At 49.0% G+C, this 21445-nt stretch overlaps 1 protein-coding gene across 5 annotated transcripts in view; it reads right to left on the bottom strand.

Annotated features, from left to right (window-relative positions):
• STXBP5 (syntaxin binding protein 5) overlaps positions 1-21445 on the bottom strand; it is a 1242391-nt gene that overhangs the window by 96319 nt on the left and 1124627 nt on the right. For all 5 annotated transcript variants that reach the window (XM_086927454.1, XM_086927457.1, XM_086927456.1 and 2 more), the window contains one exon: positions 1405-1774. In XM_086927454.1, the coding sequence (XP_086783580.1) occupies positions 1405-1774 (370 nt within the window). The remainder of the gene's footprint in view (positions 1-1404; positions 1775-21445) is intronic.

The raw sequence follows: 21445 nt of genomic DNA, 5'->3' as shown, positions 1-21445 counted from the left end.
CACACAGCACAATGCATACAAGACAGTCTAGAGCTTTGCCCTATGCGCTGTACATTCACCTCAGCCATTATGTATAAGGGGTGGTCTGCAGGCTCCATCCATATTGAACATCCTACACGTTTACCCTGTGCCTGGAGCACTCACTGCAGTCATTATGTTCCATATGTGGGCTTTGGCCACATCCACATTCCATAAGACAAAGCCTACTACTTTATCCTATGTGTGGTGCATTCTTTGCAGCTATTATGCACCAGTGCAGGCTGCAGCCCCAACCACTTACATAAGAAACAGCCTACTGCTTTACCCTATGAATGGTGCATACTCTGCAGCCATTATTTACAGGGTGTGGGCTGCAGCACGTCCACATTGCATATAACACAGCCCTCAGCTTTAACCTATATGTGGTGCATTCACAGCAGTCATTATGTACCGTCCACATGGCATAGGACATAGCCTACTGCTTTACGCTGTGTGTGGTTTATTCTCTGCAGCAATCGTGTAGAGGCTCTGGGCTGCGATCCCGATCCACATTGCTTATGACACAGCCTATTGCTTTACCCACTGCATGGTGCATTCTCTATTTTCAGGTCGAGCCTATCTGACAGAGCAAGCTACCTGTAGGCAAAAAGACCTATTGGCAGCTTACAATAGGCATAGAGTCCGCCCACTTCTTACCATTGGTTGGCTTTATATGCTGTGCAGCCTTGCTGAATACCATTGGAAAAGCCATCAGGCCCCAAAGGCAAAAGATAATGCCTTTGCCAATACTTGTTTATTCAATGTCATAAAGAGACATTTCTAAGCCAAATTTCCTAAAAAAATCCTGTACAACTTTTTAGAAGACAAATTGCACTGTAGTGTGCTATTCTCTTGTACTCTTTATTTTCTTTAGAAATGTGAACATAATGTCTTCTCGCTCCTTTTTGCTTCCATGTATGTTTACATTAATGAACTCCCCCTTCGCATAAAATATGTGAGTTTAAGCAAAGAAAAATGTTGGAAGCACCTTTTTATTTTTACTATGTAAAATATGACTTTATCCGTTGTCCTATGGGGGTTTAGAACTGTATTTATTACTTCTGATGAGACATCAACTATGAGTACAGTAATAATATAACCTCCTTGGGGGTCTGTCTTCAACGAGAAATCCGCGTTGTATTTGGCGCCTGGAGCATTCGCGTCTGGAGCATTACGCCAATAAAACAGGTAGGTTAAATATATGTCTCTATCAGCTGATTTTTTAAAGAACATTCTAATTTAATAATAGACAAAAAAAATCTGTACAACAGATTTTTTTAACACTGATGCAATAGGCACACAATTAAATTACACTCATTTTATGGGCAAACAATTATTTTCGGAGTTTATTTTTTTCTGAGCACGTTTAAGTTTACAAGGACTTACCTGAACGCCATAATATGTCCATTGGCACAGAAACAGGCAAGGCAGAGACTGTTACTCATGGTCACTATATCTCCACGAAGAACAAAAGAGGTTTCAGTGATATTGTGTTTGTGAATACAGTTCTGGGAGGGCAGTGCAATGACCTTGGCTTGCTTCTCTGAACATATCACTGCATATTGGTTTTCACTCATTTCCTGAGAAGAGGACGGGGAAACTGAAACTGGCCGTCTCTTTTTCGTTTTATCTTTTTCATCTTTGTCTTCAGGAACATTAGGTTCTCGCCATGATTCATAAGCGGGTGGGACTAAAGTTCCTACAGAGTCCAGGAACGCCATTCGCAAGATGGCTCCTTTTAGCCTCAATATGGTTCCTGCAAGATGAATGGAAAACATTACTAAAACAAAGACTGAAGAAACAATAAATTATCCAGTAATCAACCTACTTCTGTACGACCCATATTACAACAACAGCCAGACGGATGCTGATGTACTTTAGTAAATTGGAAACAAAGCAAATAGAACTTCTCTCTAATGTGTTACACTATTTCTAATCCAGTGATGTGACCTGTGTTACTGCACCTACATAGTCACTCAAAATGAAAAACCCACAAGTATAACTCACTAGAGAATTGGGGCAAAAGAGTGGCTAGAGGCATGATGACGTGTTCCAGCTAAGCTCCCCAGTAACGTCGCATGGAATTCCACACCAAGCAAATCCAACACCTCCTCAAGGTATCATTAATTCCAGCTTTGTGCCGAGTTAAGGACCACAGAGACGCTGAGAAAAGCGGACCTCAACAATTTGAAAAGCAACAGAGTTAGTATAATGAGATTTATGGTCCAGACTAAGGTTCTACACACATTTGTTTCAAAAGTATTAACTAACTAACTAACATTTAAAAACTGTACAAGGAAAGGAATTGTGAAAAGGGAAAAAAGGAACACATGAAGAAATTACTTACCTTGATAAAGTGTTCTGACAAACACTGTACCTTGCCGTGCATTACTCATCTAAAAGTGGTGTTACACTGTATCTCTACTCAAAATCGCCCTGCTGATTCTGCCACCCACTAATCCTCAGACGAACAGAGATGGTATGGAGAGAAGAGCACTGGAAAGGCAGAGCACTCAGCAGAGAAAACATTCCCAAAGGAAAAAACGTGTTCTTCTTACAGATTCCGCTTCTATAAAGATCACCAAAGCAGTAAAACACGAAGGACAGCGATTCTGGCTGCTACATACACACCCAGCCAACCCATCACAACAAAACAAAAAACATTCCTCAAATCAAAATCCAAACAATGTTTTGGACAAGAAATGGGTATAACCATTAGCCATCTGGCAATTACACATAAATCTCTCTAAAGCACTAGGTTCTTGTTGAGTGCAGTCTGATGCGAACTGGGTGGTCCTATTTTGCTAGCTAACAATCCACCTGGATATATTTTCCCTTATCAATTCTTGATCTTTATTTGATCACTTGTTGCATGGTTCTCCCATTTTGTACTGTCCCATTCTGCTGGCTTTAGAACTCTGTCTACTTTACCACTGTTAAACAGTAATAATGTTCCTGTTTTTCAGTTCATTGTAAATGGTGCATAAAAGACACCTATGGCTTGAAATGTTAATTGTCATGCTTGGGCTGCAATGCAACCTTACAGTACACACAAACGTGACACAGTGGGACATGGCTACCAGGAGCACGAATGTGCTCTCGTTTGGACTGCAGTTTAAAAGCACTGCAGGTACACGTGGCAGGGAAAATTGTCTGTGCCGTGTAGCCAGGTCTTTTGTTATATTCATGTCATGGCTGAGGAGTTTCCTGACAGGTCGTACCCAAAGGGTCACCCTGGGCGATTATCGGTCAGAGGAGTTGGAGATCTCTAAGGGGGTGCCACAGGGCTCTTGTTTGAGCCCTACTCTTTTTAATATCTATGTGGCCCCCCTAGCTAACATCATGAGATCGTATGGATTTATTCCAGTGTCATATGCAGATGACACCCAACTCCTCTTTCCTTTTAAAACCCTTACGGTGGAGGTCAGGAACTCCTTTGCCCAGGGGATGAAGGCGGTGGCAAACTGGATGGCATCTAACCTCCTGCAGTGTAATGTTGCAAAAACGGAGGTGATGCTGTTCGGTGAGGCCAAACTTCTGTGGACCCCAGACTGGTGGCCTCAAGATCTTGGCCCGGCTCCAGAACCCAAGCAGGTAGTGAAAAACCTTGGCGTCCGACTTGATCAGGAGCTTTCATTAAAACATCATAGCAATCAAGTGGTGGGCTCCTGCTTCCATATCATCGGGATGCTACGAAAGGTTTTCCCTTTACTACCTGACTCTACTAGGAGAACCTTGGTGCAGGCCCTAGTATTGAGTCGCTTGGACTACTGCAATGGGCTGTTGTTGTCAACAAATGAAGCGGTAATCTCTAGACTCCAGGTAGTCCAGAATACTGCTGCCCGTCTGGTCCTGAACAAGCCCTCTCGCACCCCGTCTAAACCCCTTTTGGAGAAGTTGCATTGGTTACCCATCAAACAGAGGGTGAAGTTTAAGATCTGCTGTACAATGCATAAGTGTCTACAGGGAAATGGTCCAGCATATCTGATTAATAAATTCTCCTGGTATACACCGACACGCTCTTTGAGATCCAGTGAGCAGGCATTGTTACAGATTCCAAAATTTAGCAAAGTGAGACAAGGGGGAAGATCTCTTACGGTTGCTGGTCCAACTTTGTGGAACAGCCTCCCACTGTATTTGAGACAGTGCAAGGACCACCTTCCTTTTAGGAAGCAATTAAAGACATTCCTTTTTCAAAATTGACTTATGTTTATGGTTAGGGTCCGCTAGTTGCTTTTTTGGCTGCCAAAGGCGCGGAGATACTCCTTCGGGAAGTGATCCTAGCGCGGTACAAACACGCAAAATAAATAAAAAATAAAAATTCATAAGTCACCACTAAAGTGTGCCTTTCAAGTCCACGGGGCTGGGCGCTGATGAATACAATTCGGACACACTACATTTTGGGTTTAGTGAACCCTCATAGTGAAATAAAACCCAGAAGCGAATTACACTCTGTATGATATGCTTGAATTTCCCAAGAAAAGGCCTAGGTGCGATTAAAATAATTATTCTGCATCTATGTCTGAAACAATGTGAGAGAAATAATTCAATGGCATTTTTCACTTCATTTTCAAAATCTGATTTAACAGTGAAATCAGATTTTTGATAACTTCAATTGAACATTAACTTGATACAAGTTTACTTTAGGATGTATGAAACAGTTTTAAGCCCTCATCCCACCCTAAGGGTGGCATGCTTCATCACAAGACTCTTTCCCACATAGCTAGCTCAGGGAAATAATTCAACCCTTTAAGGAGGCTCAGATTTTTCTGGCCAAGACAAACACTTACAATTTGGTCAATGGTGATGATACTGTAGGGTCCAAGTTTTAATAAGAGAAGGTATACTGAACAGGACTAGTATACTGAGTGGGCAGATGCAGACTTGGGGCAGCTGTACCTCAAGACAACAGATTCAACAATTATCCAGCCTCCATGTAGGGATGCAGATTCACTCACAGTTAAGGTATCCTGGGGATGGTAGATGGCCCTCCCATCCCTGGACAAGTCTTCCTCAGTTTACCTTCACTTATTGAAAATTGCACCATAGGACACAGTTGTACACAGACGTTACACTTACAAAGAGGGATATGGTTCTGAAGAAAGCTCACTGATCCACTTGTAGGCAGTCCTACTGGTAAGAAACATATGAACCTCAGACTAGGGTCGAATTATTCCCTTATTTTTTTATCTACATACTGGAGATAGAAATAGAGCTACGTGTAGTTTAAACAGTTTTCTCCTTACGCCCCCCAAGTTTCACTTAGTAGGCCACTTTTATCCATAAATACACACATACGGACAACAAGAGCTCCCTCAAACACTACGGTAGTAGACCACATTTTCACAAACATCTGTGGGGCCCTATGATGCCACCTTTTAGGATAGCGAGGGCTTTTGTCCTCAGAAAGGAACACCTCAGTCACATCTAAACAGATAGACATATATATTGTCATACCTTTATACATGGAGTACTTCCTGTGTTTTGTTTAAATTTATGAAGATGCTCTCTGGGGTTTGTATGTCCTTCTCTCCTCTTGGTAAGTATTCAAAAACAGTACTGCCGGTCATCACACCTCATGAGTTGGAAAGAGCATTCTTGGCTGGTAGAATGAACAACCCTTGCTTAGAAGACAAAGTCCTGTCTCTGATCTCAGGGATGATAGGTTGATGTTAAGTCCTGGCTACTAAGGAGGGGGTTGCTATCTGGGAGTGTACAGGAAAATCTGGCAGAACAATGGACAGCCTTGACACGTTTTCTTTTCAGTTGAAGATGCCAAATAGCCCTCTTCCTATTCAATCCCAGGACATTCCTAGATGGCCAGGCTCGAGCCACAGTCAGAAAGGGAACCAGTTTGTACCCTATCAGGTGAGTAGAGAGCTGATCTACATGGGGGATTGGCTAGAAAGCTAAAGAGAGGCCTGTTGGGTGGATGGAGGCTTTTGTCATTTTGAAACACTGGCTCCTGGGTAATTTTACAGTAAGACAAAAGGAGGTGAGCACAGAGCGAGAAAGAAGCTAGTATTGGGTACACAAACTTTTCCAATTACTGGTTATTGCAGGGGATAAATCTGCCCCCTCAAACACCACCTCACAGAACATTCCTGGTAGCCCGGAACGAGACGCCTGAAGAAGGCCCTGCTGGAAAAAATGAAGACTGCTGATGCCTGCTGGCACCAACAGATCTCCAAGGGTCAAGTGGCTGGCTGCCTGTTTGCCTGCTTCAGGGACACAAAAAGCAGTACCCTTAACTCCAAGAAGGCCCAGCTGACCAAAGAGGACTGGACACTGCAAGAGACCTAGCTGGAGAGGTACCTGATGCCTACAAGTCTGCCCTGAGGACTGTGGGGATGAAGTACTGACTATAAGGAACTTTATCCACAGAAAAGTGAGACTTGGTATTTTTATAAACATAACCTCTGAAGGTCTAATTTTAACAGGAGGTATCCTGTTTGGGGCAGCCAACCTCGGCTTCATCGCAGTAAGCCCGAGATCGCACCTAGATGCCAGTCAACCACAAGCTGTTGTTTTCTTAAGGCTGGGAATTTTAGTGTGTTGTTTTCTGGACTTTAAAATGATTGATACTGCTTAAACTTACATTAGTATACAAAATTACGTTAACAGGGCTGTACCATTTTGTATTTGGTTCTATAATAAATGCTACGATTTTTATTTAAATAAAGAAAGGAAAATTATATTTATTAAGATAAAATAAAGAAATACATTTCCACCCATAATCTTTGTCCCCTAGTGGCTCCTCTGATCACGATTCTCCAGATTAACAATGCCCGCATTAACGTCTTTTTGCTGATCTGTCATATGTTCATTTTGTTTAGATAAGTGAAGAGGCTGCCATGCTGCTATGTAACAGTGTCTACATACGCTCATTTCATTGCCGCAACTGAGAAAAGTTGAAGAATAATGTGGATAAAAAAAAGGAAAGAATGTGACAGCATCACAAAGTGTCCTGCTAAAATGATTCTACTGAGCTCAAATGATTCAGTATCACAAAGATATGCATAGCTTGGCAGTGAGCATCAGTAAAATTAGAGATTATTGTGTGCATTATGAACAAAAAAGCGACTGCCTGCAAAACGAGTAAAAGCTGAAAAAGACTCACTGCACAGTAAATGCTATACACCTTTTTCTGTGGAGGAAATGAATGACCATGGATGGTACTGAGAGGTAATTTGTTGATTCTAGTTGCTCGTCTAGAATTCTATGAAGGTCTTATAAATTTAACAAAAAAGTTAAAGAGGTCATCTGTGATCTGCAGGTGGCTTGCTGGTGTAAAAGAGAATTCAAAGGTCTCAAATGTCACCATCTAGTTATCTAAATTCACTGTATGCCGGAAGAGCGGCCATCAGTATCCACCAGCTTAGTGAATACACTTAAAAAAAGGTTTTGTTGTCACCAGAGAACTTGGAGCAATGTAGGTGTGTTCGAGGCTTCTACTGCTCTCTTTCTCTAGCTGTATTAAATAAAGCGACAGCATCGGCCACTCGAAGAGTCTCCGTGGTCAGGCAACCACAATACAAAAGCTGCATTATCAGAAGCGAGAGCGCGCAAGCTAATTAAAGTAAACAAAGATGGCGTCAGGCTGTCCACATGCACGTGCATTTTTTTGTCCGTCCGTATGTGTGCACATCTTGAATCAATTACCAAAGGCCCTCGCATGGCGAGAGCAGCGCTGCTAACACCAGGCTAAACCTAAAAACTGATGAGGGTGCTCCTGGGATCTGGTGACGCTTCCCACAATTTCAGCATGCAAAAACAACAGTTAATGGACAGAATGCAGAACAATGTCATACATTCACCCCAGTACAGAGATCTGGGCCTAAATCCATCGTTTTTTTGCTCACCACACCACCCCAGTTCAGACATGGCCATATGCAAATCAGCCTTGATACTGTGCCTTGTGGGAACAGTCCAGCCCGAACTGCCAAGCCATGTCTTCCCTGGACCAGAATCAAGCATCCTAGGACCGGTTTCTGGCTATCAGCCGTCTTCAGCCAGGATAGCTTGACTCCATTGGTGTGGAGAGCATGGGACTCACGTCTGAGCATACCCGTCCCACTCGGGGTGACAAATGCAAAAACAACAGTTGATGGACAGAATGCAGAACAATGTCAAACATTCACCCCAGTCCAGAGATCTGGGCATAAATCCATCGTTTTTTGCTCACCACACCACCCCAGTTCAGACATGGCCATATGCAAATCAGCCTTAACCCTGTGCCTCGTGGGAACAGTCCAGCCCGAACTGCCAAGCCATGTCTTCCCTGGACTGGAATCAAGCATCCTAGGACCGGTTTCTGGCTTTCAGCCGTCTTCAGCCAGGATAGCTTGACTCCAGTGGTGTGGAGAGCATGGGACTCACGTCTGAGCATATCCGTCCCACTCGGGGGGACAAATGCAAAAACAACAGTTGATGGACAGAATGCAGAACAATGTCATACATTCACCCCAGTACAGAGATCTGGGCCTAAATCCATAGTTTATTTGCTCACCACACCACCCCAGTTCAGACATGGCCATATGCAAATCAGCCTTGACCCTGAGCCTCGTGGGAACAGCTTGGTGAGCAAAATAACGATGGATTAAACCCAGATCTGTGACTGGGGGTGAATGTTTTGCCATTGTGCAACATTCAGTCCATCATCTTGTGTGTTTTCCCACAATTTCAGCAGCAGCTGAACTTTTTGGTTTCTTTGCTTCGTTTGTGGTCCTTACCTCATAATGCATAACCGGATTCAAGTCTTTGGTCACTATTCTCTACTTCTTTTTGAGCTTTAGAGAAAAATATCTTTGGAATCATTGCATAGAAAACTATTGAGTAACTGTTAGTCCTGCTTTGAGTTTTTTTACCAACATCTACTTCTGTTTTTTTTGTTTGTGTACACACACCTTCAAGGGGCGCTTAGAAGGGGCAGCTCCTCCATTTAGCAGAGGAGCATCGCCCCACTAGCCCCAGAGCTGAAAAATAAAATTGTAATACAGTTCATTTATTGCCATTTTATTTTTCAGCAACCCATCTCGAATTTAGTGTTAGGACGGGGCAGGGCCATTGCTGCTGAGTGGCAGCAGGGAGAGCTGTGTGTTAAAATTTGAAATGTGCATGTCTCTCTGGCCAACCGTCTTGGGATGGGCAGTTTAACATGCGCATTTTAAACCTCTCTAAAGCAGCTGTCATAGGGGGGCGTGGCCAAGATGGCGGGGTGAGCGGACCCTTCTTCCCGCAGCTCCTCCAGCCCGGCTAGGCTCGAGCTATTTTTCTTCAGCTTCTCTCCCCCCGCTGATGCTCAGTGGCTGAGAGGAGTGTGGCGGAGAACCTGGTGCACGCATTGATGCCGCTTTGGCCCTGATCGCTCCGGTGGAAGCACCTCAAAAGACCAATTGAAGATCGAGAGACGATGGAGCGCCCGGGAGGCGGAGCGTATCGGAGTGCTGTCCATGCGCCTTGGCTGGGCCTAGTGCTGAAAGTTGGCGATCTGGATGGAGACCGTCCCGGCGCTCGACGGAGGTCGAAGGAGGGCTATCGGCTGGGGGGCCCGCTACGCGGGGGACTCTGAGTGCCTGCCCTGGTGCTTGGACTTGAGGCGGCGGCCTCCTGTATGGCGAGGACCCCGGTCCCGGGGCTGGAGGACGATCGACTTGAGACCGGGGCCAGGTCTGCCAACACTTCTAAGTAACCGAGCGGCCCCGGTTGTGGAATTTTCCACATTGCCTGGTTTCTGGAGTGGCCCGGTGGTGTCGCCGGGGTCGGGCGATCTGCTTGGCCCCACCCTGCCGCCATTTTGTACTCGAGGGGTCGGTGTCGTTGGCCTCCTCCGGAGTCCCTTGAAGGCAGTTTCCTGCACCCTCCGCCTCTACACAGCTATCTCCCAGTGGCGGAGCGTACTGGCCGGGGTCCCCCCAGCGTAGGTCCCGGCTGCCATCTCGACTGGGCGCCCACGGCTTGTAGTGCCCGGACCGACCCGCCATTTTGTCGTCTGTGGCGCAGGTCCCCGGTTTTGCCGGGAGCTCCCCACAGCGAGTACTTGCTGGTGGTTAGACATTCTCCGGAGCGGTCGGGCCTGTGCCCGCTCTTCACTTGAGGCGCTTGGAATGTCTGGAAGAGGTGGTTCGAGGAAGGGGGACTGCACCCTGCCGGATATGCTTGGCAGGGCCCAGCCGCAACGGGACAGAGCACAGCCGTCGCCGGGGTCTTCCCGGGCCTCGGCGGACGCGCCCGGGGGAGAACCCCCTGTCACGAGATCTTTCATGGAGGAGTTGTTCAGTTCCCTTAAGGAGGACTTCCAGACGCTGAAGCGGGAAGTGGCTAGTGAGGTCCGTGAGGTCCGCAGAGAGGTGGAGGACCTCGGTGAACGGGTTGAGACAGTGGAGACGGCGGCCCAACGCCGGGACAACGAGATTGTCCACTTACAACAGGACGTTCTCCGTCTCCGGGAGCAATGCGTTGAGCTCCAGGCCCACTCCGAGGACCTTGAGAACAGGTCAAGGAGAAATAACATTTGAGTGCGTGGTGTGCAGTCTGCGGAAGAAGGAACTGACCTGGTGGGCTATCTGCAGGACTTGTTCCGGGAGATCCTGGGGGAGGCCGCGGACTTTCCTATCCGCATTGATAGAGCTCACAGAGTTGGACGACAGCGCCAGTCATCGGCGCCCCCGCCGGACATCTTAGCTTTCCTGCCCGACTTCCCGCTGAAGGAGCGCATCATGTCTGAAGCCCGCAGGAAACAGCCACTGACTTTCCAGGAGCGGCCCGTGGCGCTCTATCAGGACCTGTCCGCCATCACGCTGCAGAAGCGCAGGTCCTTCAGGATTGCCACCGACTTCTTGCGCGAACATGAGACGCCGTACTCCTGGGGGCACCCCTTTCGCTTGATCTTTTGCTGGAACGCAGTGCTATATCAGCTACGCTCCTTGCAAGACATTTGCGGTGTCCTGGGGCTCACGGCTGCGGAGGAGGATGGAGCCACGCCGTCCTGGAGGCGATCGGAGAGAGCGGGCCGACGGAGATCAACGAGGAGACGATCGACGGCGAGCGCTGGGCGTCCTGATTCCCCTACCATCAGGGCGGACATGGCCAGTGCCTTGAGGGCGGCGGCCAGGGACTCGGCCGACTCCAACGGCGTGGCCTTGACGGCCTAGACTCACTCCGGGGGGAGATGAACATAGCTTCTTCGATGCCAGGTTTGGGGCTGGGGGGGTCGAGGGGGAGCGGGTGGAGGTGAGTGGCCGGACGTCCACTTTTCTATTTTCTACGGACTTGCCCGTTTTGGGGCTTGACTGAGACAATGGGTTGTTTGAATTGGCATTTGGCTAGTTGCCGTGGGTGTGTTTGGGGTGGGGTTGGGTGTTGTTCTAGAGTTGGGGAAGTCCCGTCCGACGTTGTCCATGCCCACGCTTGGCCTGCTCTGGCCTGTCCCGCACGACTGCCCCGCGCACCCCCCTCCCCTCTGGCTCCTTGCCCGCAGCATAGCGTTCCTGGTCCCTGGGAGACATGTCGTCCCTGAAGGTGGTGACCCTTAATGTTAAGGGACTGAATAATCCGGTTAAGCGCAGGGCGATTTTGTCTCTGCTTGAGGGGACGCAGGCTGACATCTGCCTTTTGCAGGAGACCCACTTATTGTCCCGTGACTGCCATAGATTGCGCTCTGCTAAGTTCCCCACCCAGTTTTTCTCCTCTGCAGCGACCAAAACCGCGGGGGTGGCCATTCTCATAGCGAGCTCCTTCAGGGGGGAGGTCCTATATAAATATGCTGAGCAGAAGGGGAGGCTTTTGGCATATCGCCTCCGCCTGGGAGGTATAGCGTTTACGGTTGGATCTGTCTATAGCCCGAATGACCACCAGGAACGCTTCTTGGACTCAGTACTGGTGGATGTCACTGCCTCGCCTGACCGCCATGTTATTCTAGGGGGGGACCTTAATATCGTCTTTGATTCAATATTGGATAGATCAGCGCAGCAGTTTCCACAGACTGGAGAACTTTCCCAGGCTGTGAAGGCCCGGATTGCGGACATGGATTTACACGACCTTTGGCGCTCCATGCATCCCACGGATAGGGACTACTCCTATTTTTCGCATGCGCGCCGCACCTACGCACGGTTGGACTATCTTTTGGTTAGTGGGCCGATGCGCGCCGCTGCTACGGCGGCGGACGTTGGGGTCCTGACTCTGTCTGACCATGCGCCAGTTACTGGCGCGTTTGCGTGGCCGGCGGCCTCCCCCTCTCGGGGGGTGTGGCGCCTTAGGGACACCCTTTTGCACAAGACAACGGTGGTGAAACGTATTGCAGAGGTCATACAGGACTATCAGACACACAACAGTAATACAGACACTTCACTAGCGACACAGTGGGCTGCGTTGAAGGCGGTTCTTAGGGGGGAGTTGATCTCCATCTCCTCGGCAGAAAATAGGGAGCGGCAACGGAAGAGGGATGAACTGACTACTCAGGTTCGGGAGCTTGAGCAGGTCCACCGCCGTACGGGTGCTCCGAGGGTTTGGAGGCAGCTGAAGGCGGCAAGGAAGCTCCTGTCGGCGCTGGACCTGGATAGAGCGGAATACGCTGCCTTGCGCTTGAAACATGCCAACTACACAGGGGGGACAGGTGCGGCAAGCTCCTGGCGCATCGGCTTCGGGTCGCGCAACAGCGTAACGTAGTGAAGGAACTCTTGAGTACGGACGGAGTGGCCGTTTCCGGGGACGCGGAGGTGGCGGAAACCTTCTGCAGTTTCTATGAGGCGCTGTACGCTGGGGAGCCCTCCTCGCCGCGGGACACCGAGGAATATCTAGAGTCGGTGCCCCTTCCGGCACTGGATCCCGTTCAGGCGGAATATCTGGAGCGGGATATTCACGTTGAAGAGGTGATTTCCGCTATAGCTAGGTTGAAGCACGGGAAGGCCCCGGACCCAGACGGTTACACGTCCCTGTTTTATAAGACCTTTTGCCCGGTTGTGGCCCCTGTCTTAACTCGGCTATTTAACTCCTTCTCCGACCCGGGAGCCATCCCACCGGATCTCCTGAGTGCGACGGTCTCGGTGATTCCGAAACCCGGGAAGGACCGGGCTTTATGCGGCTCGTACAGGCCCATCTCGCTCCTCAACGTTGACCTCAAGCTGTACACTGGGATTCTGGCGTCCAGGCTGGCCCTGCACCTCCCCGGTTTGGTTGAGGCGGACCAGGCTGGCTTTGTGCCCGGCAGGCAGACGGTCGACAACACCAAGCGGGTGACGCACGTTTTAGAGAAGGCTTTGCGGATCCCGGGGGAGCGGATGTTGCTAGCAGTGGACGCTGAGAAGGCCTTTGATAGAGTTCATTGGCCGTATCTCGAGCTGGTCCTCAGGAAACTGGGAATTGGTGATAAATTCCGCACAATGGTCTTCAACTGCTGTAAGTATCCTTCAGCGTCGGTGCGAGTCAACGGGTGCAGCTCCCGTGGTTTTGCAATCGAGCGCGGTACGAGGCAGGGCTGCCCCCTCTCTCCACTCCTCTTTGCTCTCTACATGGAGCCATTCGCCCAGAGGATCTGCCACAATCCGGATGCTATTGGGATTAGGATGGGCCAGTATGTCCATACGGTCAGCCTCAATGCGGACGATGTCCTGCTGACCCTGGACGACCCTAGGAGGTCCTTGCCCGCCTGCATCCACGAGTTGGATGCCTTTTCACGTGTGGCCGGCTTTAAAATGAACATGAGCAAGTCGGTGGCTTTAGATGTGTCTTTGGCTGCGGACACTAGGAGGGGCCTCCAGCGACTCTTCCCTATGCAGTGGTCATCGTCCCTTGTACCATACTTAGGGATCCTACTGGCACCCACGTTGCCAGCGATGGTGATGGCTAATTACACTTCTCTCAGTAAAAAGATCAGAGAGGAGCTCGGCCGCTGGAGTAAGGGCCTACTATCCTGGCTGGGAAGGATTGCGGCGGTTAAGATGACGTCTTGCCCCAGATACTATATCTTTTTCGAGCCCTACCTCTCCAGCCTCCAGTGGGCTGGATTAAACAAACGCAGGCCAACATCTCCCGCTTTGTCTGGCAAGGCCGCAAGCCGCGGATGAAGAGGGTTCTCTCCACGCTTGCCCCGGAGGCGGGGGGCCTTGGTATTCCGGACCTCCGTAAGTACTTTCAGGCGGCGCAGCTACGTTACCTTGTGGAGTGGAGCAGGTGGGAGTCCGATAAACATTGGCTTTTTCAGGACCAAGCGGTGGTGGGCCGCACCCTACAGGAGGTTCCATTCTTGCGCCGTGCTCACCGCCCCCCCCCCCCAACCTTTACGCTTCTTTCGTTACACGGGTCCCCTTGAGGGTGTGGGACCCGAGACCTTACCACTTTCCCTTCACCATTTACACCCATAGTGGATAATCCTGACTTCTCCCCGGGGATGGAGCCGGACGCTTTCTCCCATTGGAGGTCTGCGGGCTGTCAGGCGCTCTTTCAGGTCTATGGGCCGGAAGGCGTGGTCCCCTTTCAGCAGCTTCAGCAGGAGTTCGGCCTGACGGAGTTGGATAGACTACGTTACATGCAGGTCCGACATTGGGCCCTCCAGCCCCAGGTGCGGGACACCGCTGATCGTCAAATTACACCGTATGAGCGGTGGCTGGTGACCCGTACCTCTGATGCTAAATTGATTACTGATCTTTATAAGCATCTACAGCCCCCACCATTCCACTATTATAACCCGGGAGGGAACGATGGCACAGGGAACTGGGCAGGACACTTAGCCACAAGGAATGGGACCAGATCGCACACCGGGCAAGACACTCTGCGTACCATACCGGCCTTACGGAGACATTTACCAAGGTGTCCACATACTGGTACTACACCCCAGAGAGACTGTATGAGATGAATAGGCACATTGATAAGGGGTGCTGGAGAGGTTGCGGGCAGGTGGGGACCCTCTCACATATTCTTTGGGATTGTCCCTTGCTGACCGCCTATTGGAAGGAGGTTCTGGATGAGGTTGATAAGCACTTTGAAATTGAGCTCCCGCGCTTTCCGGCGTATGTATTGCTGGGCCTCCCTAATGGCCTGATGTATCCGCTGAAGTCCCGCAGGGGTAGGCAGATCGCGATCGCGCTGGGGTCTGCGGTCCAGAATATCCTCATCCATTGGCGCACTACCACCGTCCCCTCCATCACAGGTTGGCTACATAGACTCTGGCACGTGTTGGGAATGGAGAAACTGTCGCTCACGGTGGCGGGGGAGATAGATCAATTTGATGAGCTGTGGCAACCCTTCCTTGCGCTGTTCACCACCGAATTCAGGGAGCTCACCTGCCCGAGGTACCTCAGGCTTCTGAGGCTGACGCAGCCGGCGACTCCAGCAGACTAGAATGAGTGGGGGGCGGGTTCTTAGTGAGGGGGGGTGTGGCTCTGGGGCGGGTAGTACTGGTAATGGGACATTGGGCGGGGGGGTTGGGGGGAGTTGGGGAGTTGGTTTTTTCTTTGGGGCGGGGGTTCTAGAGGGGGAGGGGCTGTGCTTTTTTGTGTCAATTTCATTGCCTTCTTTGATCAGATTTGGGGTGCTGGATATGCGCAGAGTGGAGATATAAATTGCATTTCATTTTTTTCATCTGCTATTGCTTTTCCTCTGGCCTAACGAACTGTTCCACGAGCACACTCCTGATACTACGATTTTTCTCCTATTGTACTGTATGTAACCCTAACCTCCTGTTCCCTCTCCCCGTGTTCTTTTGTCTTAATAAAATGTTTTAAACCTAAAGCAGCTGTCATAGAGCAGGTCTCCAGTGGTCCTGAGAGTGCTGAGTGAGGCCGCTCCCTCCAATGCTGCCACTTGTCTCATTTTGGTGAGAGCAGAGCCTAGACTGGCTAGATGAGCTGCCTCGGTACCGAGTTGGAGCCTGCGTCAACAAGAGAAGACCCGAGCGAGGAAGACATCACGCAGCAAGCCGAGTCCATTTTATACATTTATTTATTTTGTGTGCCCCGCACCACCCCACCCCACCCCACCACACCACCCTTGGTACATGCCGGCTGCCAATGGCGCTTAGTAGCTCTTTAAACTTTTTGGAATTGTCCAATTATTTGCATTTAAGTTGCAAGTATGTTCTGTTATGTCATTTTATATTTTTGATAGACCTTAAAAGTACATTTGTTAGATATTACCTTTCAACTTACAGTATAGGGAAGAAATGAGGAACTGCTTGTGTTTAAACAGGGAAGATGCGTTGTTTTTTTAACCGTTTACATCACACGCTGTGAGAAAGTGCCCTCTTTCTTCATGGTATGCCCTTACTTTTTGCTGATTTGCTGATGTTCTTTGACTGAGTGTGCCCTGGGCTCCTGCTAATCAGGTACTGAGGGCCTATGTTCCCTTCCCTAAAACTGCATTGAAGCCTAAACCCAACTGGCATCTCTGGCTACATGTCAGCCCCTGGTAAATTGTACCACAGGTACCCAGGGCATTGTGACCAGAGAAGGCCTCTATGGGCTGCACCACTTATTGTGCCACCCTTAGAGGTCCTGTATCCTGACAAACACACACTGCCTTTGCAAGCTGCGTGTCTAGGTGCAGAACAAAGTTAAGAATTGACATGGCACATATCCCTGTGTGCCATGCCCACAAACCACTGCCCTGGCGTAGATCAGTCACCCCTCTAGCTGGGTGCCCTATGCCAGTGGTGAGGGTACAGGTGCATGAGCCCTGTACCCCTACAGTGCCCAAGTGAATTCCTGGGCAGTGTAAGTGCAGTGCTGCCATTAAGAGTATATGGTGCTGGGAGTTTGTTATTACGAACTCCACAGCACCGTAATGGCTACACTGAAAACTGGGAAGCTTGGTATAAAACTTCTCAGCACATTAAACCCACACTGATGCCAGTGTGGGATTTAATGGAAAATGCACGACAGAGGGCATCTTAAAGATGCCCCCTGAAACACGACCAACTTCTAGTGACCCGATTGAGTGGCTGTTGAGACTGCCACCAACAGAAACAATGCACATCCTGGGACAAGGTGCCAAGCCTCCTCCCCCAGGATGGGCAGGGTTCACGAAGGGGAAGCTTCAAAGGCATGCCCTCTTTGTGAGCCTCACCAGACCATTTGCTGCTTTAAGTAACTGGTCCCTACTGGTTCTTCCCCCCACTTTGGGCGGGAGAGCCAGCGGGAAAGACAAGTGAAAGAAAGAGGTGTGCCCACCTCTGCCAACCCCACCCCTCAGGTGGGGGAATCGAGGTGAAGCACAACTCGGAGTCCCCGCCATCATGAGGATGGGGGGACCCAACCAACCAGGGACAGGCTCCTGTCCCCCTCCCACTGGAGGGTGGTACGATAGGTGGTATACCCACCCCAGGGAAGGGACCCATTGTTCCCTGCCCTTTACCTACTTGTGTATACAAAAAGTAAAGGAGGATGATTGCGCACAGGCTACTTTTCCAAACTTCTAAAGTTGTTGCGTGCCACGGAGGTATCACCTAGTCGTACTTTAGGTGTCAGGAATTAAATCAAGAAAATGCGCACTCTACATTTAGAGTGTGACCCTCTGGGCGCTGCTTCTATAAATCGCCACTGCAATTAAACAAAGTAATCTCTATGGTTATAACCACAAGTTTGTAAATTTGAAAGAAAAAATCAGTTGTGTCATCAGTCTGAACAAACGTCTTTTATTCCAATTATATATAAGAACTCCTATAGATGTTTTAAATCACATAAACAGTGTTCATCTTCATTCATCACAAGTCCCCGAAAGAACAGCATTTAATGCAACATGGTCTTAATGTATTTCGTGCCCCTTAGGCACTTCATCAGGGGAATCTAATAAAGAAAAATGTGTGTGTATATGAGGACCCACATTAATGGACAGAAAATGTACATCATAAATCGATAAACATGGTCCTTTCTGAAAGCGGATAAGTGATCCCCCATTGGATATCATTGGTCCTCAACACTCTACAGCCGACTGCCCTAGTGCCGCTGAGGAACCCCAGGACCTTAACTCCCACAGTCGATAACTTACCTGTGAACCGATAACCTGTTTTTCCACTCTACCACAAATAGAGAGTAAGCTTCTATCTAACTTAACCCTCTGCCTACCTCTGGGGTCACCTGGACTCTATACACACTATACCTCATTTTGGTGTGGTATATATAGAGCCAGTTTCCTACAGACGCTGCTTGAGTATGGAGTTCCATACCACTCTAAGATTATCTGTGAATTACAGTAATTTGCCAGTCCCAACATCAATATTAAATTTCACCCTGGATGATACGGCCAGAGCTACTTTGATCGTTAAGGTCTTCGATATGTGATCAAATTATGTAGTAGTAAGCTAATTAAATTACTGGTAGTAAAAACATAATCAATAACGGATGAGCTGCCACTGAATGTGGGTTACTCGGGTCACTAATGCAGCCTCATCCATCACGTAATGCAGATCAAGTGACCAGAGTAGGGACTGTAGCTCCTTACCTCTCTAATCAAAACCCTCTATAGCATAATTATCATTCTCTAACTTAAGATGGGGGGAGGGCCAACTTTGCATTAAAATCCACAGCTAGATACAAGTTTGCCTGGAGCCTTTCATCAGTTGCTTTACTCAAAGAAAACAAATGTATTTAAACAAACCAGGGAACCTCGAGTTTGGAATATTATCAAAATAATTGTTATAGAAGTTAATAAAATACAAGGTCATGTCCCCCTTGTGAGAAGCTGGTGTACACTTATGTAAGTGGGCACACTGTACCAATCCAGACAACCCTTATCGTGATTTTATTGGTCTTAGAAAACCTTAGAAAGCTCTCTAAGTGGTAGCTGTGGAACGCGGCCTTCAGGCTTAGTCCAGAAGGAGTGTAAAGCAGCTTGTTTCACCAGAGCATAATCTTATTGATATATATTAAGTGAAAAAGAACCACACTGTGTATTTATAAAAACTATGTATTTATTATAAGACCCTCACTAACACATACAGATTTCTACTAGCCAAAGATATGCAGAATACACCCAATACTTTGCAAAAGAAATAGGTAAGTAGCACAAATACACGGTGGTCCAAGGGGGAGACCAAACGATATACTAAAATAGTGGTACACGAACCATGACTCAAGTCAAGAGTATACCCAGAAGACGTAGAAGTGCCGGGGCCCCAAGGAACCACCCAAGGTAAGCAACCAGAAACCCTACGGAGGCCGTATGCAGTGTGAGAAAATAACTGTGGGCTCAATACAAGTCAATGGTTGCAATTTTAAAAAGAAGGACCTTTCCCAGTAGACCATAAAGAAATCCAGTGGAGGACAGAAGGTTGCGGAGACACCCCACCCATAGATACCCTAGGACTAGGATACCTACACCGGGGAAGCTGAGTGCATAGGTGTGAAGTGGTGTCAGAAACCGCAGTCAAACTCAATGGAGGACTTCAGGAAGATGCCACTGCTGGGGAAGGATGAAAGTGCCCGGTGGAGCCCAAAAGTGGATTCAAGATGATATGTACCTGCAAGCAGAGGGGACAGAGTCTATGCCACTCAGGAGTGACCAGGAGGCTAAGAAGACAAATTCCCACTGATGTCGATGTTGCAGGAGAAGTGACTATGACCTTGGAGCTGCAGGTGACACTGTGGAAGACCAGGAGCCATTCACGAACTGTCCCACGTCGGATGTCAAGAGTTGAGGGATCGGTGTCTGTCGAGAGCACCAACAAGCCTGGGCAACTGCAAACAACCTTGAACGCGAAGAAGGTGCAGTGTCGGGACCAGCAAGGTCCAGGTGACTCGCCACAAGCAGGGGAGCCAGGGCAGGCCCGAGCATTCAGGCTGAAATCAAAGTAGACCCTCAAGAGGACCCACAGGCCGGAGGCACTGGAATGGCAAGAACACCTCGAGTAGCTCACCAAAGATGCAGGCCCATGATGCAAGTGATGCGATGAGGACGAAGATCTTGGCCACAGGAGATGCTTGAGGTTGGGGTTACTTGGAGCCCGAAGACCTTGGTGGAAGGAAGCCAACAAGTCTTTGCAACAGCAACTACAGGGGTTCGGTTCCTGCGGCTCCAAGAGGGATACTGGCCTTAAACTTGTTGAGAGGACATGGCAGGCCTCAAGGAATGCGAAGAACCACCACCTGTGTTGCTGAGCCTTTCGGAGCCCGTGGGAGCCCAGGATCAGCATGCCGGTCAGCTTAGTTGCTGTGCCTGCAGGTGCAGGGAAGTGGATCCTTCACTTCAAGGGAGATTCCTTCAGTTGTCTTCGATGCCCACAGGCCTTGGAAGGTTCCTGTATGGAGCACAGGCACAGACATTTCAGCAGACTAGCAGGGCGACGAGTTCAGGAGTAGCAGAAATCTTCCCAGTTGCAGCTACGAAGTCTGGAGTGCCCAAGCGGGTGAATAAGAAGTGGCATCTAGAAATGAATCTTGTCCCACAACGAATCTAGGGACCCACCCTCAGGTAAGCCCTTAAGTACACTCTAAGAAAAGGGTTGGGATGATTTAGGGTTCCTTCCCAGGGGAGGGGTCAGACAGTTGGGAGGTTACCCCCATGTTTGTTGTCCAGTTTAGCTCCACAGCGGGAGCCAATGGCTCCCTGAGCTGGTTTGAACTGGACTATGCAAGGAGGGCACCAAATGTGCCCCTCAAGCAGACTGGGTGGCGCTGGCAAGTGCACCCACCCAGCCAGCCCCAATACACTAAACCCTGGCTGAGAGGTGGTCACACCTTCCTGTGACAGGATACCTCCTATTCTGCCATCCCCTGCTCAAGCTTGGCTCAGCAGCAGGAGCGCAGAATCATGCCTCTAGTCGGCACAGGCCATGTTGTGTTTTCTGGGTCTAGAAGACTAGTACCGGGAGCCCTGAGGGCCTCCCGGAGGAGCTATACAATGCATGGAATCATACCTCCCACCGCGTTTACGGTGTGAGGGTATGATTCCAACATGTTTCATACCAAATATGACAGGGTTTGTTACAGCCAGTTTAGAGATTATCATTGGGTAATGACGCATGGCCACTATATGTATCGTAATGGCTGACGAACTTACAAACCGAGAGAATGGACACCGAAGGTTGTATGGGTTTCCTGCTCATGCAGGGGCACCCTCACACTCAGAACCGAGCACCCTTCCTTCAGGGTTGAAAAGGCCTGCTTTAGGGATGACTTATAGGTTTTAAGTGCAGTGGCCTTAGATATAGGAAAACATATACCTTTCGTAAGTGGTGCTAGCACCAACTTACACAGGCTGCAATGGCAGGCCTGTAGTTACAGTTTGAGTGGTCTCGCATGGGTGGCATAATGCACGCATCAGCCCATGGGGGACACCTGGTGTACCTATGCCCTGGGTACCTCAGTTCCATATACTATGGACTGATAAGGGTACACCAGTGTGTAATCTGGGATGTATCCAAGTACTTACCATACCAATTTAGGTGAGAAAGCACAGAGGCTAGGGTCCTGATTAGTAGGATCCTAGTTAGACTAGT

The sequence above is a fragment of the Lissotriton vulgaris genome, chromosome 6 (genome assembly GCF_964263255.1).
Source record: "Lissotriton vulgaris chromosome 6, aLisVul1.2, whole genome shotgun sequence".
NCBI lineage: Eukaryota > Metazoa > Chordata > Amphibia > Caudata > Salamandridae > Lissotriton > Lissotriton vulgaris.
Note: the sequence above shows the minus strand (reverse complement) of the source record. Positions and strands in the feature narration are given on the sequence as shown.